General features: G+C 38.4%; 1 protein-coding gene across 2 annotated transcripts in view; it reads right to left on the reverse strand.

Annotated features, from left to right (window-relative positions):
• Positions 1 to 3734: 3734 nt before the first annotated feature.
• usp6nl (USP6 N-terminal like) overlaps positions 3735 to 19884 on the reverse strand; it is a 168580-nt gene continuing 152430 nt past the window's right edge. The window contains exons 14-15 of one of the 2 annotated variants that reach the window (XM_052033929.1): positions 18804 to 18956; positions 3735 to 7005 (exon numbers count right to left, since the gene is read on the reverse strand). In XM_052033929.1, the coding sequence (XP_051889889.1) occupies positions 5489 to 7005; positions 18804 to 18956 (1670 nt within the window). In that variant the 3' untranslated portion in view covers positions 3735 to 5488. The remainder of the gene's footprint in view (positions 7006 to 18803; positions 18957 to 19884) is intronic. The other variant, XM_052033928.1, reaches the window with a different exon arrangement.

The following is a 19884-nucleotide window of genomic DNA, read 5'->3' on the forward strand; positions in this document are numbered from 1 at the left end:
AACTGTGTCTGCCACTGAAATCCATGTATGGAAGTTGGAAGTAATCCGGTGGAGTTCACTTTGTTGCTGACCTGTAGAAGGAAACAGGTATATGTGTGTGGACGACCACGATTCGGATGTTTTTCGGGGTGAAGAAGTCACTACCGAGTAAACACTGAAATGTCGCTGGGGTTCCATCGTGCAACATTTGGATTTCGTATTTACTCTCTCTATGTTTCTCTACGTCTACGTCTTATCTTCAGACAACGGTGGTTGTTGAAGAAGCCCTTGCTCATGTTTCACCTTATGGCTTGCGGAACTGAACTTTAGAACCATTCCGGAACTTGGAGTTTGGGACTTTGTCACACACACACACGAAGAGTTTAGTTTTGGGGTTAACGTTCAAGGTTTAACATTTTTGAATTCTAACATACTAACATTTTTACTTCTATTTTACGTATTATCATAAGTAGTGATTAATAAAATAGTTTTTAACACTGAAACATGCTCAGTGTGTTTCTTTTGTTGCTGGTTCGTGACATAATACTTAAACAAAAAGAGGAAGGGCTTAAATACCATTATCAAGATTAGAGAATTAGTATTAGTCAAATTAATAGGCTGTTAAATCCACAGAACGTGATGATTTGCACCTTTGCTATAGTGAATGCATTGGTTATAATCCTCCAAAAATCCTTAGATTTCGGAAAGGCACAAAAGATTGGAAAACTGCCAATGGGATACTTCTAAAAGGATGGGTGGCAAAACGCAGGTTACTATAAAGGCTGATTAGCTTAATGTCAATTATTGGAAAAATGTTAAAATCAATTAATTAGTAATAGCAGAAGAGGTGGAAAGTCATGATCAAGAGAACTTCACGAAGGTGAAATCATGTCCAACAAGTTTATTATGAGTTCTTGAGGAAGAATTGGCTAGAATGGATAAAGGGGAACCAGAAAATATTTACATTTTTAAAAGATGTTCATTGTGCCACACTAACGGTTCCTTTGCAAGAGCTCATGGTGTTGGAAGTATGAATAGAAGATTGACTAACTAGCAGGTAGTAATGAGTAAGGATAAGGGGATCATTTTCAGGTTGGCAACGTGCAAGTAGTAGGGTACAGTAGGGATCAGTGCTGGGACTGCAGCAGTTTACATTATGTATTAATGCACACAATATCATTCTGATCACAGCGCACAGCGCATTATTGTGGCATGCTGTGAAGCAGGAGTTTGACTGGGCAGCCTACAGACATGCATGCACAGGATCCCTCGATTTCCACTGGGTTTCTCAAATTGTTCCTTAAGAGAGCCATGCATTTTAAGGATAGAAAATCTGCTTCTGTGTACCCAGATATCTGGCATGGGATTTGAACTCCCAGTCTCTTGACTGAATGCTATCGTTTATAAAAAGTTTACACCTTAAAACTGTCTTGTGAAACAAGAATAGTGATCACTGAATATTTGAACGGTGACTGCTACTTACAACAATGAAAGCTTTTCTTAAGAAAACACCTGCCACATAATTGGAGACATGCTTTTGCAGACTGGCTACAAGTTTCAGGAAGACTAAGATGAGAAACAAAAAAAATTTATGCTGTTGGTTGACAAAGATACCCAACCTAATCCCACCTCCCTACACTTGATCTGTAAACTCTGCAGGTAATAATTCATCAAGTACACATTCAGACACTTTCTACCTTTACCACCCTTTCTGTCGATGAGTTGTAAGCACCAGCAACCCACTGGATAAAACATTTTTCATTTCCCTTCTCGTCCTTTTACCAATTACATTAAATGTTTGTGGTTTTGACCCCCAAAGTAAGGAAAATGGGTCTTATTCTGTCTATATAGGCCCCTCCTAATTTTATACACCCCACTTTTGACCCTCAGCCTCCTCAGTTTCAAAGAAAGCAACCCCAGCCTATCCAATCTTTCCTCATAGCTGAGATCTTCCAGTCACAGCAACAGCTTCTTGAATCTCTGCACCCTCTCCGATGCAATCACATCTTTCCTTCCTTCCTGTGACGTGGTGTCCAGAACTATACCCAGTACTTAAAGCTGTGGCCTAACTAGTGTTGTTCACAATTCTAGTAGAACCTCCTTGTTTTTATATTTTATGCCTTGGCTGATAAAGGAAAGCATCCCATATGCTTTTAATTCACCTGCATTCTGTGGACATACACTCCAAGGTCCCCCATTTCTCCACCTTTCTCAATATCCTACCACTTACGATGTCATTATTCATGAGGGAAAGGGGCAAAATTTCCTGCAGATAACAGAAACCATGGCTACCACTAAGGCTGGCAATGACATTAAAACTGCAATGATATAAGCACTCCATAGGTATAACTTATATGGAAGCTTCAGCTTGCCAAAACAAGCTAAAATATGTAAGCACTCTGGACCCCAGCTCTGGCCAGACACCTTGCTCACTCTCTGCACCCTAGCTCTGGCCACAGACTTACCCCAGGTTCCTTCCAGAGTTCTTGACCCTGACCATGCCTCTGGCCAGACATCCATGAGTGATATTTCACGACTTACCAGCACAAGACATGAAATGCAGTCCATCTTGTGGCAAACAGGATTCACTGAAGAGGGCTCTGGAGGAACACACTACACTTACAACACTCCCAGTAATATACGGCCAAACTTGTGAGTAAATGGACCTGTAGATAGTAAGTCAGTAGATAAAGTCGGTAGATATTATATTCCCTTGCCTTGTTGCACCTTCCCAAGTGCATCACCTTAGACTTCTCCACATTGAATTCCATTTGCCAATTTTCATCTATCAGCCACACACAAAACCTTCATGTCATCTGCAACCTATTGGAAGGAGATGCTGCCTGACTCACTTAGCTGTTTCTGATAATTTCTGCTTTTATTTCAGATTTCCAGCATCAGCAGCTATTGTTTTATTTTCACCCCTTTCATGCCCCCTACATCAGTGTGTCAACTCACGTAGGGTATAAAAAGCAAGGACTGAGCCCTGTGGAACTCCAATGGTAAGAGCCTCCAACACACACCTTCCTGACTTGGAAGTAGGTCAGCATCTGTTCATCATCGCTGGCTTTAAATCTCAGAACTCCCTGTCCAGCAGTACTGTGTATCCCTTCACCAGAAGGCCCAAAGTGGTTTGATGTCTCACAATCACCTTCTTTGAGCTAATTTGGGGTGGAAACAATACATACTGCCTCGACAGAGATGTCCACACCACAAAAGATATATTCCATTACCCTTTTAATCAATTTTGTGCCTGTGCCGTAGCTTTCAGTAAATGGTACACATGGACATTTAAATCCTTTGCCCTCCACATTTCCTCATCACACATTTAACAAAGCTTGTTTTCCTCAGTTTTAAATGAACGGCCTCACGCTTGTATTCCAGCTGCCATAGTTTTGTCCACTCCTTTACTCTAAGTAAGAAGTTGCCTAACTTTTCTTGCATAGCCTCTTCCAGATTGACCAGCCGTCTGCATTGCCCTCCCCAGCATAAGTTTGCCAGGAGCAGCATCAGCAGCAATGTTGACAGCTAGGAGAATTCCCACTAGCTGGGGATACAGATGAAGTATCCAGTGTTCAGGCAGCACATCCACCAGATTTTGTGGAATCTAAAATAGGAAAAAGGATGCAATATGGTGGTGTCAACGGGAACAAGGCTAGTAGCCTGAACAAAATCAGTGGCCATTACTGAATTGGCTGGCCACCGGAGTAAATAGGTATTGCAGAAAGGATAGTAAAACACAGGAAACCAAACTTGATCAAATTATTTTTTTGTAACATTAAAAAAGTACAGTCACATCAAAATAGAATACAGCTATAAAACTGCTGCAGATGACTTAAGAAAATAGTGTGAATATATAAATTCTACAGTATTTACCATTGCTGATGCATATATTTCAGTTAGCAGGTTCCATGTCATTCATACTATACAGCAAGTGTCCATATTAAAGACTCAAGATTAAGACTTAAAGGTTATGACAAATAATTACATATTTCAATAACATTATTTAGTTTTTCTGCAATTGTTTCATCAAGCAAAGAGTAAGAAATTAACTTTCAATTTATTCAGATCAGAATGTATCTAACATATTTATAATTTAGTTTGCACATTTGAAGTATGTATATATATCATATACAGACACTAGTGTTGTTTTACTTACATGTAATCAAAGCCAGTTGTAATATGTTTGAATCAGTGTTTTAAGTTCTTTTAAATGTTCTCACCAGTGTTTTCTACTCTGCTGAAATATTTTAAAACCTAATTGACTTCAGCTGCAAACAAAGGTGTACATTGAAGCATTTGTTTCTACTCATTTCTATTTAAAACCATTAAAAAGTCAATATAGCATCGTCATTTTGGGATATATTAGCTACTTATATGTAAATTGGGCGATGTCATTAAAAAAAAGGGACAAAACCGCAAAGCAAACTGGTCCAAAACCCACCTAATCCCAGCTCAAACACCTATTGATATCATGACTTTCAACCAAGATAACGTGTTATTCATAATCAAGTAGTTTGCAATTCCAGCACAGTTTCTACCATTTAATGTGCGAGAAAAACTGAAGGACAGATAATTCCTATGAATATACTCAGTTGCAAACAGGTGTAATTGACAGAGTAAAGAGTAAAAGATTAATCTATTTTTTTATAATAAAACATTTTTCTGCAAATGATCTGTCATGATGCACCTTGTCATTGTTAAAAGCAAAGTGAAAACGAATGTGTACTAACATTGGAAAATATTTGGTAGTTTTCCTTTTGTTGTAATTCAATGACTGCATTTTAATATTTTATTCCTATTAATTTAACACAAGTGTGATGGCACTGATCTCTCTGCAGTCTTCAACTTACCTGTGCAAGTGTAGGAAGAAAGCATGCGGTTAGGTTTGTCACTAGCATTATATCAGCTTGCCCAGTTTTGTCTCAAGGGAAATACAGCCCAGTTACCCTTTTTTTTGGAAGTTACTAAGAAAGAGATCACAAAGGTGACCTGGGGAAGTTCATGACATACTCTGAGATTTCAGACTAAAATCTTCTAGCTATTGCAAAATCAACCTTTAAAATTGTCATGTCAGGGTTACACAGCAACAACCCAGGACCAATCTACATTATGAGAGGAGGCAGAATATTGACCAACTCTTGAAAAATCTTACAAATCAAAAAACTTGTGATACATTACTGAGATGTTTGCTTCAATCTGCTCCTGGTCTGGGTTCAAACCTCACTGCTTCCAATATTAAAATATAAACAGTACAAGCTGAACAACTCTAAACAACGGGGCGGGTTCTCAATTTCTAGTGGTTTCCTGATTTTAAATCTTGGTAACAAAATGTACTGGAGAAATACCATGTGTCCATTTTTAGGATTTTTTTCCAAATACTTTAGACAATGCTATAAACAATTTCTTTTGTATTTTTTTTAATACAGTGAAGTCATTTTAAAAGTCAGAGATTTTCTATTTCATTAACGCTCTTCACATCACTTTGTAAAAGGGGAAGGCATGCGTCTTAGAGCAATACTGATTCAGGGATGGTTCTTCTATCTGTCTGAGGATTTCCATAATGCTGGGGACCAAACGGAGTTGAATGTGGATACTGTGTTTGTGCATGTGCATCAGAATATGGTGATGTTCTATTATAGATATTGCTGCCAGTAACAGGAACACCTGGGTAGCTAAACTCAGGGAGAGGAGTCTGTTGTGCATTACGGAAACTTGGTGATCTCTGCACATTTCCTCTGTACCTTATGTCAGTTTCCTGGTTCCATTGCCGTTCATATTGCTCTTGCCTTTTTTTGTAGTCGTGCTGATATTCTGGTGAGCGCTGTTGTGCACCTTCATATAGAACTGGATGCCTTATGTAATTGGTTGTGTTTACTGAATCATAGTGCCCACCGTGATCTAAAGTCTGTGCTGCAGTTCTGAAAGTCTGCGAAGAGTTAGAAAACTGACGACCAATGGTGAGGGAGTTCATACTGGTCCCTTCATAGTTTGGCATATGTGCTAACTTTGTAACATATGGTCTATTGTCATGACTTGGCCGACCTCCGGACATATTGTAACTGTACTGTGACAATGCAGGCATGTCTTTAGCTCTGGTTGGTGAATACTGAGGGAGGTTACCATGGTACCCAGGAGGACTACTGTAGGATGGTGGAGAAGAAGGCTGTCGCTTTATTAAAGATCTTTGGTTAGGACTTACTGATGAAGAATGAGTCCGTGCAGGTCGTTGGTGAGAACCTGCACTGGCATTGACTGCCTTGCTTGAAAATTGTGCAGACAATATCTTAGAGGGGCTAGTACTTTTCAATGTAGCTTCTTTAGAGAGTACATTATTTTGTGCTATATTTGATTCCCTATTGTCTACCATTTCCTCAGCACAAATCTCATATTCATGATCAACTCCAGGAACATTGTCATATTCTGAAGCGTTTGAGTCTCTCTTTGTCTCATCAACTTCAATAATCAATCCTTTTGTTCTGCCTATGAACACATGCGTCTCCTCTGGACTGGAATGGGAGCTTGGTGCATTGTAACTTCCAGTTCTGCCCCTGCTGTCTGAAGAATGTTTTGAAATTGCTTCTGAGATTTTCTGACCTGAGGGTTTGTTCCACTTTGGTGCAAATTCCTTCCTGACACTTGGATTTGCATTTGAGTTCTGGTTAGCTGTGGCATTGTTAAGCTGTTTGGGATTGCCGTGCACCAATGCGTGCTGTGATGGCAGCCCATGCTGTTTTACCACATCAAGGTCTGGCAAGACTTTCACTTTGCCTCCTTGATTTTCCATAAACCCTGCCCTTTGGGATTTCACAGCTGGCTTTTCCAAAGAGCTCTTTTTGGGCCTGCTATCAGGCGGTTTCTCTTGCAGTTTCTCTGGTGATGCTTTTTTATCTTTTCTCCTCAAAGCTGGTGGTCCTCCTTTAATCACGTTATTCTGTCCATTGGTCATGTGATTGAGAACAGGTGGCTCTTGGTGCTCGACAGGCACTTGGCCAAGTGATTTCTGTGGAAATTCTTCAGGTTTACCTGAAAATGAACAACAAAGCAGAAGGTTTAGAAAAGTCATACTTCCATTCATACATGGAACACTACAGCACAGTACAGGCCCTTCGGCCCACAATGTTGTGCTGACATTTTATCCGGCTCTAATATCTATCTAACCCTTCCCTCCCAAATGTTAACCCTTCCCTCCCATTTCTCTATCATTTACATGGCGGATTGATTTTATTTTATACGGATGGATATTCTTTCTTTGCAGACAGGCAATCCAGATAAGAAATATTTAAAACTGGTAACAACATTAAACATTTTACAATCTGCTGTGACTTTTCCAATAATGAAGCTCAAAGTTGTTCTCTCGAGAGTGGGCTGAGGCAGGTTGGGAAATTAGAAGATGCCTTATGTAGTTTATTTCAGTGTTTCCAACGTGTATAGTCCATGACACTTCAACGTCATGAACTATTTTTTATACTAAATGTTTCAATCATTAATTTGTCATAACAACTTATAAGGTAACACACAGTGTGCATTAAAATGTGAGCTTGAGAGGTGATAAAGCTTGGCAGTAGTACCTCAGATCTTGAAATGGATCTGAAACTGTAACCTTTAAAATACACTCATCAAGTTTATGGGGGCAGCTTTAAGGTATTAGCAACAAGAATAACCTGTTGCCCTTTGACGACAAAATCACATTATGCACAAACGATGCTGTACATCATAGATGGTAAGACTGAGATTTATTTCAATGGGAAATATGCTTCACGTTCACCAAGTTCCTTAGTGGGTAAGAACATTACATAGCCATTATATTGAGGATTAAAAACTCAGAAGATAAGTTTTGATCATTTGCTCTGTTGGTTTAGTTAATGTTCACAGGTGCTTAAATGAAATCCAGGTCTTGGAAGAGCAAGCAGCAAAAATAAATTGACTCAACTGGGGGCCCCATCCCTGTTCCAACACTCCATCAAAGGCCAGGTGTGTGAGCTAAGAGGAAGATAAAAATGCTCCATTCATACTGGTAACCCCTTATTTTAAGGTATTGATTAATTAAGATTGGGGACAAAAATCAGTTCAAATGCATCTCCAGTAAACAACGCAATAAAGACCAAGTTAGCAAGAAGTAAAGATGACTAAATACAAGTCAGGCGACCAACCAGTAACACCTGCTTTGACCGCCTGCTTTTCTCCACGGATTCTGCCTGCCCTGCTGAGTTCCTCCAGCACCATAGTGTTTTTCAACTAGATTCCAGCATCTGCAGTCCTTTGTTTCTCAAGTAACGGGGAGGAAGTTGTGTTCCTAGAAAACAGTTTTCCGTAATGCGTAGCTGCACCATCTGTGCATGGGTCAAGAAACGTGAGTTGAAAAAAAAATTTTGTATTTATTTGTTTTTTCCCCACAAATTCTGTAAGAGTGAATTTTTATTCTGTACCTCAGATTTTTGGGTAGTGATTCGTGAATTGTGTAAGGGCAAACTTCCGTCATCCAAACAGCTGTAACGCAGAGGTCGCCCATATACCTGCATCAGTCGTTAGCGCATTCACTTCAGCACCAGGGTCTCTGGTTAAGACTCTACGGAGACTGAGGGCACCATCCTAATTAAGAATGATACTATCGAAGATACAGGATGAAGCACTGAAGATCAGGCTGGAGGACTGAAATTCTCCAGCATCCCAGATGACAATCATCAACTATTGCAGCAGTGGATAAATTGCTCATTGGAAAGAAAAACAGAAAATGCCAGAGAGGGGGGAAGAAAAAGGGAAAAAGAACAAGCTGAGTCAATGTCACAGATGGACTACTGATAAGACTGATTAGTCATCCATCTGTGATATTGGTTCAGTTTGGTTTTTTTCTCTGGGAGTGGAGAACATGCTCACCCTGACCTGCTGGCCACGTCTTCATGCTCTGTATTCTGCACCTCCTCTATTCATTTTTGTCTATGTACTCTGTCACCACTCCCAATCATTCATTGATCAGATTACCTTGTTTACAGCTCATCCCCCACGGGTATCCTGGTTTTACCCTATTAGAGATATCATCCTTCCCCCCACCTTCCCTCCGGCAGAACAAGCCTCTTTTCTCTCCTTCCTAATTCTAACGAAAGGTGTTTGATCTGAAATGTTAACTCTGTTTCTCTTCCCTCAGATGCAGCCTGACCTGCTATTTCTGGCATTTCCCATTTTTATTTTAGATTTCCAGCATCTGCAGATTTTTTTTTGAATTTCAAACTGCTCATCCAGTGTCAATACATGGGTACTGCTGGTGTAGAACGTGGCTAACAGTCAGCTGCTGTTCCAAATAATTCATTTTATGAAGAACTATCCAGATAATTGATTGTATATTTGCAAGAATTTAAAAACAAAACTTATATTTGTTGCTACAGACCTTAATACCATTTCTGTAATAAGGTTTCAAGGGATTTTTTATTTCCTAAACAACCAAAATTTTACATCTTTTTACCATAAAAATATCCGTACAAACAACAATTTTGTTAATGAACCTGAAACCACACCTAATACAAAATTAGCACAAGGTAATATAAAATTAGAAAATCTGGAAATGCATCACCAACATCTTAAAAAAAATAATTAGGAGGTTTGACTAGAAAAGAGACAGGCTGCTGAGAAGCAAGGTGAATCGGTGCACTGAATTACTGCTCTTGTTTAAACGAGAATATTAATTTTTCCCAACACAGCAAGATCCTCATCTCATTCAGACTACCAAGGTAGGCAGCAGTTGGAGACCGGAAAAAATAAATGAGATCTGAATCTAACTGTGCTGCACTCAAAACACCCCTTGCATAGACTAACTCAGAGTGATGATATCACAGAAGCTCAGGTGTCTCACCGCAAGGAGGTTTGTTGCAATGATCTTTGAAGCACTACATACCGCCTTGCTCCAAGTGGGAGAAGGTTAAAATATCATATGTCCTGCTTCAAAACTCTCCCCACAAAATCCTTAAAATATTTTCTAGCTCAACAAGAGTGATTCCAGTCTACTTCTGCCATTATATTAGGATCTGATTTCATACCATGACATTCCTTGAGCTGTTTTGCTGCTGTATTTGCCAGTTATTTTTTTTAAAGAAAACTTGCATGCCTGGTTATTAATCCAGTGGAATAACTGCCATTGCTCTGGTTACTACCATGTTAAGTATTTTACACTTGCAGCTTGTTACCTTCTATTGTATTCTATGAAAATCACAACCGTATATCTTCTAATTGATGATGGACCTTCATAGTGGCAAAACTCAATGTTAAAAGCCAGATATCCACATAAGCCACAAAGCCAAAACTGTCAATCACTACTTGGAGTGCCGACATTCCCAATAAAGGAGTTGTGTCACACAAATACTTTGCTTTTTCTCTGAGTAATCCATGAACTTGATGGGGAAACACAAGAAAAAGGATGCAATGAAGGGATTCCAGAAGAAGCCAGTGACGGAAAGCCAATAATTCTTGAAGCCAGAGAACCTTTCTATGTGAAATGGCAACAGTGGAAAAAGTGCAGTCCAGCTTCATGTGATCATCATGAGTTTATACATCTTTTTCCAACACTAATTAAAATTTGCTTCTGAACCCACAAATATAAAAACTGATTTGGAATTACAGAAACATCTTAAAATAGAACTACTTTTTAAGATTAAGAATCAAAGTGATAGTCTAATTACCCTTGACCTAAATACGTGTGGGAAGATTAGTATCAACAGATAACTAGTCTGAAAATTGTAATTATTGGAGTATTATGTGCCCTTTGTGGATTTCAAAACAACATTCGTATTCATTTATTATTCAAAATTAATTCTTGTATCTAACTGATGCAAACTATTGGAACAAAAGCTATTTGGCAACTCTCCCCTTTGGTTTTCCCTGCCCAGCAGCACTGGGAACTGCCAGGAAAATCAACCCACTCAACAATGCTAATTCAATGTTCAATAACAACATTCTCCACAAATATAAAAATTAGAAGAGGAGAATGCAAAAGAGGGTGTGAGCAAGCCAGAGAGAGCAAAAGAGAAAGATGCTCCATAGCTGACTTGTATCACAATTTCAATATCTTAAATCCATTTTATTAGCTTGTTTGGAAAACTGAAATTTTTTCCAGTGGTCTATAATTACTTTCTTAACTATTATAAAATAGTTTATCCTAAAGAGCCTGTAACGTTTTCTTCTCTGGATAATATTGAATCAGTATTGAATCAATGTCATTTAGAAATAGTAAAGAATTCTACAGTTCAATTGTGATATTATGGTGTAGAATTTTTGGTTTTGATTTTAATTATAACAAAACTAAGGCAAATATTGTAGTATATGACTCTATTATAGCATACAACTCTTTTACACTCTATGATATTTCAAAACCTTTGAAAATATACTAGTCTCAGTACCTGAATGATTAAAGCCAATGATTTAGAAATGGAAGCTAACCTGTGGATACAAATTTAGTGCTTCCTTACCTTGATTTTTCAAGTTTACAGTATCAGCACTGCTTTTTATCAATAACCTCTGCATAAATGCAAATGCTTGTTAGTACAGGGTTTACACACACTGAATTTCATGAACGTTTTAAAACTACAATCCTATTTTTGCCAAACTAATTTCTAGCAAAACAAATAAGTAGGTAACAATTGTTGCTGTAGACATGAAGACTGTGAGCTGTGCTCCCCGCCAACCCATGAGGGCCCCAGTTCCTGAGCTTCCTTTAAACTTAGCTGGTTCACTTGAAAATTTATTATAATATGAATTAACATCTGAAATAACTGAATTAAAAGTGTGTTTGGATATTAATAGGAATAACATCCAATAGTCTGAAAAATCTGCTTGTCTGGTTTCAAGGTTTCGAGCATACCAGGTTATTGGAGTTTTAGTGTTTTGGTTTAGTAACATCTTCCTGGGAAGGAAATCTGTTGTCCTTGTTGTACTGGAGTATATATTGGAGAGATGGTATAGTGAATCATTCTAAAATAGTGCAAAGAATTATTCAATAAATGTCCACTAGTTGTAATTGTTCAGAAGGAACACAAGACAAACATATCACTCATAATTTTTCACTGCCATCTACTGGAAAAGCACTGAACTGCTTGCCATACCACAATTATATTCAAAGATTTACCTGAGTGTATACAAATTACACTTTTGGAATAAATAAATGAATATTTACAACTTTCATATCTTTTGTATGGTATTTACTACAATACATGTAAAAAATAAAATTGATTAAAACATAATCATTTCAAAGTGGGCTGATGCTTACAAGGTCAAAATGATGAATTAGAATTCCCAATAAAATTGGGTACTTTGCTTGCATTACTTTTTAAGTAAGACATTGATAAAATGAGTTTCATCCCAATCTGGAACCAGCAAGGAGTTATAACACTGCATTATCATAATGAGAATTTCTTTTAACTTTGTTAAAGGAAAACCTTAAATTACAACCAATGCACAATACATCTCAAGGCAATATATTGTTTTAATCTCAACAAAAAAACTAAACAAAATGTATTCTGTATGCCATAATTTATAGCAGCATGATTTATTCCACATTTAGGACATTTATTGCTAATTATCAGCCTGTTGCATTGGTTGAACAGATGTACAAATAAAACTTCTGAAACTGTTAACGTTTTCTGCATCTCACTGGAAGAAGACTATCAACTCTGCTTGACCCTCAGAGTCCTTACGTTACAATCCTTTGCTAACTGTCGTATAAAATCAAGCTTTGCCTATTAGTTTAATGGATTAAAAATTAGATTAAATTAAAACAAAGTCAATTTAGAGTGTCAGCTTCATTGAAGTAGGAACATTCATATTATTAAAATGCCGTTGAAAGGAGCATTGAAGAATAACGAAGGAATAACCAGCACATGATGAACCAATATACGGTCATTTCTGAAAATGACTAAGGATAGAAGGATGTGACTACACAAGGGGATCTTTATTTTGTTCATTTGCATGACATGGGTGATACTGTCAAGGTCAGGATTTAATGCCACATCCCTAATTTCCCTTGAAGGTGCTGCAGGCTATCTTTTGAATGGCTGCAGTCCTTATGGCAAGGCAGAGTCCTGTCAGGCAGAGATTCCAGTGCTTTGATTCAATGCACCAAAGGACTGGCAATATTCTAAGTTGACATGATCTGCGACTTGGAAGGGAAGTTGTAGATTGTTTGATTCCCATCCACCCATTGCACTTGTCCTATCAGACAACAGAGTTTGGTGTTGTAGGAAGGGTTGTTAAAGAAGTCTTGCACATTTGCTTCTGTGCAGAACAGCAGAACGAAAGTGGATATCATAAATTTTCAGATGTTTGTTTAGAAGCAAGTGTTCTTCATGCAGAGCTTTCTACTTCTATCATAATCAACTTAGCTATTGCCTCCTGTTTTCAAATACTCTACTTCTAATTCTATGTTTATCAGAGTAAATTAACTCTGGAAGAAATCTAGGAGTAATGAAACATTGACCATGTCTATTGAAAAATCGAGAGAATTGGTGTTTTCACTTCTAAACCCATAAATTATGTTTTTGAGGCTATGGCACAGAAGTCACAGAGCTGGACTCTATGCAGTCCATTTAGTTCTAGTCACAGAACACTGGAGATGCACTTGGCCTTCCAGGAGTGATCCTCCAAGAGTTCTACAAGTGTGCCAATGTGGGGAGGTATCCATTATGGCATCCTACATTTGAACAGTTTATTACTCCTGAAAGAAACACACAGGGTAGACAGGGAATGGCCACAAAATTGATCCCTTGTGTCAGAGGGGACAGTTATCAAGAACATCTCAGACATTGCATCTTGAAAGATAAACAAGAAGAGATCTCAGTGGTTTAAGACACTGGATGGAAAAGTTTCGTCAAAGCAATTTTAACTACACAATAGAAGATAAAGAGAAGCAAAAAAGCAAGCAATCAAGGGATGATAATGAAGCATGTCACCATACAATGATTAAGCCCTGGAATAGTCCATTGAGTAGAAAGCAGAGGCAAAAATTCCAGAAACATTCAAGAAGCAGTTGAATGTTCTGAGATTAGATTTCTATGGGAGGTTGAGCTAGTTGGCACTGAACAGCTTCCCTTACCTTGATGACTAGCTCTCTCTAACTCTTTTCATCTTAACTCTCATTTTCTCACATTACTCTGACTAAATTTCCTTGCATAAACCTGGCCTGCTGTAGAACTGTGAAGACCTTCCCACTTAATTAAATTCAAGTTATGTGAAGGCTGATTTCTGAACTTGGATCTCCCAGCTAGGGTCAATGGTCTTGTGTTCTCCACATAAAAAGATCATTGATTGTCCAGCCTAAAGGGCAAAGTGTGAATTTAGCATGATTGCGATTGTCAAATTCATACAAGTTCCCCAACCTGTTATTAGGACTTCTACTTATTGAATAACCAATTAAGATTCAATTCCTAAAGTCCAGAGTCAGTTCAAGTAAAGACTTACAATCAATAAATGCTTAGTATTTAATTATTAATGTATCTTGATAATTATTGCATTTACAGAAAAGATACAACATGATTCAAACATGTTCACAAAAATTATGAATACCAATAAAAAATTTACTTTCAAAACTCAACCATTAAAGTTTTTTGGGTGCTGTGCAAGTTCATTAAATCATAACAGCTCACTGCCAATTCAGCATGGAGCTGCTGACTGATCATATTTATTGAAAAGCAAGCACAGCTTTTATAGTGCTAGTAACATTTTATTGCTATAGATTTAATGATGGTGATGATTTTATTTATATTAATTCAGTGGAAAGAAATGTGGTGAGATATCTGGATCCTTCTTCAAACAGCTTTGTCAGGGAAGGAATCCAAGTTCATCAAATAAAAATTAAGTTAGAAAACTGCTCACTACTTAACTATACAAGGAGCAGGGGAAGGCCATAATATTCATCAAGTCTGCTCTCCCGTTTCAGTAATCCACAGTGGATCTGATAGCTGGCCTCAACTCCACTTTCTTACCTGATCATCATAAACCCTGATTCCTCTGTAATCCAAAAATCTACTTTGGCCCCGAATGCATTCAATGGCTCATCACTTTGGGGAAGAGAATGCTAATTGATGACAACACTCAGAAACAATTCCTCCTCATCTCAGCCTTAAACGACTCACCTAGTTCTTGCACCTAGGGAGGTACCTTCAGAGCATGTAATCTGTCAAGCCCCCTCAGAATCTTTAAAGGTTCAGTGAGGTCACCTCTCAACCTACACACTTTCCCCATAACAAAACCTTTCATTACAAGAATCAATTCAGTAGAACTTCTCTGCATAGCCTGAAGGCAAGTACATACTTAAATAAAGAAACACAATCTACGCACAGTACTTCAGATGTTGTCTCACAAAGTCTGTACAGTTGTAGCAAGATTTCCCTGCTTTGTAATCCACTCCTCATGCAGTAGAGGTCAACATTTCCCTTCCTAATTACTTGCTGTACCTTCATGTTACCTTTCTTTTGGAGAGCCTCCCTGAACAACAGCTTTCATTAGTCACAAACCATTTAGTTAATATTTTGGTTTTCTATTCTTCTTACCAAAGTCGATAATTTTATATTTACCCACTTAGTATGTCACATTACATCTTTTTGCTCAGACACTTAACCTGTCCATATCCCTTTGCAGACTTTTTCATATCATCTTTACAACTTGTCTTCCCACCATTCCTTTTATTGGCAGTAAATATGGATACAATACACTTGGTCTCTTGATCAAAGCTATAAATACAATATGTAAATAGCAGAAGCTCCAAATCTTAGTAAGTAATCGTGTAATTTTTGCAGCATATGTAACTACGTGAAGGGATTCAAAATAAGCTGGAGCAAATAACAGGAGACTAAATATATCAGCTAGGAATCCCAATAGTTGGTTCATCCTCCAGAATAAAACCATCCCAGGAGACAATATGCGAACACAAAGAACTGCTCGATTCAAACGTTTGGGTGGCTTATGAAAGAAATAAGCATCAAAATGTTACACAAGGACATAACAAAATAGGAGCAGAAGGCCACTCGGCCCCTCATGCCTGCCCCCATCCCATGATCATTGTGAATCTGCTCCAGACTTCATCTCTTCTGTGCCAGTTCTCCAGAGTCCTCAATTCACTGATCATACAAAAAAACCTCCTTACACTTTAAATATCCTCAGTGAACTAGCTTCCACAATCCACTGGGGAATTCCAGAGATTCACCACCCTCCGATAAATAAGTTCCTACGCACATCAGTTTTAAATGATTAACCCCTAATCTTGTAAGTATGTGCCCTCGCTGGAGATTCTCCACTAGTGGAAACATCTTGGCCTCCACCATGAAGAAACATGTGAAGTATTGTTTTAACTTATCTGCCATTCCCTTGTTATTCATTTCCCATTCTTGCTCTTTAGGAGTCCCACACTTACTCGAGCTACCCATTTCCTTTTTATATATTCATCATAGCCCTTGATGTCTGTTTTGATATTACTTATCAGTTTTATTTCAATCAATTTTCTCCTTCCTCCTTTTAGTCTTTCGCTGCTACTCCCAAAGGCTGATGGTAGACCAGAAGACTAGGAATTTTTAGAATTCCCAGTCCTCTGGTCTCTCACTAGCCCTTGCCACTTTGTTTGCTCTAGTCTTTGATTTATTATTTTCCTTGCTCTCCTTTGTTAATCACGGATGGTTCCTGTTTCTCCTGGGATCCCTCTTTCTAAAAAGGATAAATTTCCACTGAACACTATAAACTAATTGTTTAAATATCTGCCACTGCTCATCCACTGACCTATCTCTTAGCCAATTCACCCAGCCCACCACAGACAACTATACTTTTACAATAGTCCTTATTTAAATTGAAGACACTGGTAATGAACCCAGGGTGTTTATCCTAAAACTGTATCTGCCACATTGTGGTCAAAACTCCCCATGGAATCTTTAATCAAATATTTCACTAATTCTCCTTGTTACACGGGTTCAAACCTAAAACAGCCTTGGATGGGTTCTGTAATGTATACTCTAAGAAACAATCCGTGACAAACTCCACAAATCCCTCTTCCATGGTACCCTTCCCAGTTTGGTTAGTCTAATCAAATGCAGATTAAAATCACCCATGAGCAGGCACGGTAGGGTAGCAGTTAGCGTAACGCTATTACAGCGCCAGCGACCTGGGTTCAATTCCGGCCGCTGTCTGTAAGGAGCTTGTACGTTCTCCCCGTGTCTGCGTGGGTTTCCTCTGGGTGCTCCGGTTTCCTCCCACATTCCAAAGACATACAGGTTAGGCTAGGAAGTTGTGGGCATGCTATGTTGGCGCCAGAAGCGTGGCAACACTTGCGGGCTGCCCCCAGAACACTCTACGCAAAAGATACATTTCACTGTGTATTTCGATGTACATGTGACTAATTGTGACTAATAAAGAAAGATAAAGATAACTGCAGTTCCTTTCTTACACAAATTTTGCTTTGTCCATTTATACTTCATCCCATCGAGAAGTAACACCCTGGGGGCATTACAGACTGTCTTCTTTTCCCTGCTATTCAATATTTCCACCCAAACTGATTCCACATCACTATCCAGTGCATCCATATTGCTACTCAGAACCACATTAATTTCTTCTTTGATTAACAAAGCTTCCCCACACTTCCTTTCCTTTTTCCAAGCAAACAATAAACTGCTGGAAGGACTCAGCAGGTTAAGCAGCATCTCTGGAGGCTAAAGGATAGTTGATGTTTCAGGAGTTTCAGGGAGAAATCCTGTCTGGTTTTGTCTTGATCCAAAAGGTTGACCATCCCATTGCAGTTTATTTTTTGCTCCAGATCCCAGCATCTGCTGTCTCTTGTGTCTCCTTTTCTTTTTTGCCTCGTTTTGGAACCTTGAATAACTTAGAATATTAAGTTCCCAGTCCTGGTCATCCTGCAGCCATGTCCCTGTTATTATCTGTGCCTTATCTGTCTTGCTACAAACACTATGTGCATCTGATAAAGAGCCTTAAGCTTAAACTTTTTACATTTTTTCTTACTTTCTGTTTACTTATTTACTTTCTGTCACACACCTTTGCTTATATTTTCTGCACCTTCTTCTCATGTTTTGATTTTCATTTTCTTCCTCATTATCTTGTACCATTACTCTCCTATTTCTTTGTTTTATTAAACTTCCCATCACCAGCACCCTCCTTCCCTCCCTCTAATTAGATTAAAGCCCTTTCCAGAAGCCTGTTTATGCAACTATGTTCTGCGTTCAGTTTTCTTTTTACTGCCTCAATGTATAGCATAATCTGCCCGGATGGCATGCAAACAAAGTTTTTCACTGTATCTCAGTACATGTGACAATAAACCAATAAACCAAAGGTCATTGTTCCTGGCAATGGTTCAGATGAACATTGTCCCTATAGAGCAGCTTTCTCCTTCCCCAGTACTGGTGCCAGTGCCCCATGAATCATGAACCATTGCTCTCAAACCAATCCATAAGCCATGGTCACTCACTGCGTACGAGGTCGCTGTTATTTACTTCTTCCCTCTAATTCCAATTTGCTACTCTATTCTTCATCCCACAGATGGAAGGATAAAAGGACATCCAATTCCACAGATTTCATCTAAGCTGCCTTTGACCAACTTTCTAAAAGCAGAGTTCAATAGCATGCAGGAACGGAAAACACGGACTTTTGTTAAATGTTCTCTTCTAACAATACAAGTGCCTTGTTTAGTGTTCAGTACCACATGTCACAGGCCTGAAAAATTATGCCTGGAATGACCTTTACATTCACACACACAGCAATGTTGCCCTAAATTTATTACTGATGGTTTATTTCCAAGTAGTATAGAAATGCAACATGTTTAACACTAAGGGTTATACTGGAACACTCACCTGGTGGAGGCAAGTCTAGTTTACTACGCTTTAGCTCAGACATGGAGTTTTGAAGTTGATCTACAACAAAGTCATCTTCAAAGAAGAAATCCTTGGCCAGAGATTCCTGCAGAAACTCTATCAAGTCTTCCATTGCTAATTTCATCATATGTTCTGTGAAAACAAATAGACTTTCATTACAGTTTTGAAGGGGAAGGGATTTTCCTGCCTCCTCTGAAAATTCACCATTTTCTGCCCAAGCAAGCAAACAAACCATGCACTCTCACAAGCAGGAGGTTCCTGGTCAGATCTGCTTTCTACTTTTATCTTACCTATAGCAAACGCTAAGCCTTTGCTTAGAAGCTCTTCTTCACTATGTTATAGAAATCAAGATCTCCACATGGGAAAAGCACCATCATAAACATTTATGTAGCCACTCTGTTGGACAGCATGCTATAGCAAAACTGTATTGAACTCTTTCTTGACGCAACATACTTTGGATATGAGCTTTCTTCACATAACCCTAAATTGCCCCATCTTTATCTGAGAGGAAAAGATTATTCATGAGACACAGCTGACCAGGAGACAAGAGTCCATTACCTTTCATTTATCTAACTCAATCCTACAGTTGGAGTACAAGGAAACAATTTTCAGAAGTCCCACAGCTGAAAGTCACTTTAACATAATCAGATATTTATGTATAAAGTCTCTTTAATACCATCAGGTATCAATGTAAAAAAATATGGGGCAGAAACCCTTGGATGAGAGGCCTGACCAAGTTCTCCTAAGACTAATTTTAAGGATTCACCTGTCAAGATAGTCAAAATCAGGTAACTTAGATGAAGTACCATCTTTGGTAGCTCAAAAGTACATCATTACCTAATGCTTTCTTGGCCAATCCTTGAAAATAATACATTAGTCAGGCTATTAAATATGTTGCATGATTCTAGTATTTAAGAACCTTATTTCAGCAAAATCTTTGACCTGGTATGTCACAGGTTTGACCTTTGGCTTGAAATCAGTTAGCTATTCCCAAGCACAATTGTGATGAGCCACAGCAGTTTCTATCAGCAATGTCCCAGCTCTAAACTGAACATTAATC

Source organism: Pristis pectinata, chromosome 19 (assembly GCF_009764475.1).
Source record: "Pristis pectinata isolate sPriPec2 chromosome 19, sPriPec2.1.pri, whole genome shotgun sequence".
Taxonomy (NCBI): domain Eukaryota; kingdom Metazoa; phylum Chordata; class Chondrichthyes; order Rhinopristiformes; family Pristidae; genus Pristis; species Pristis pectinata.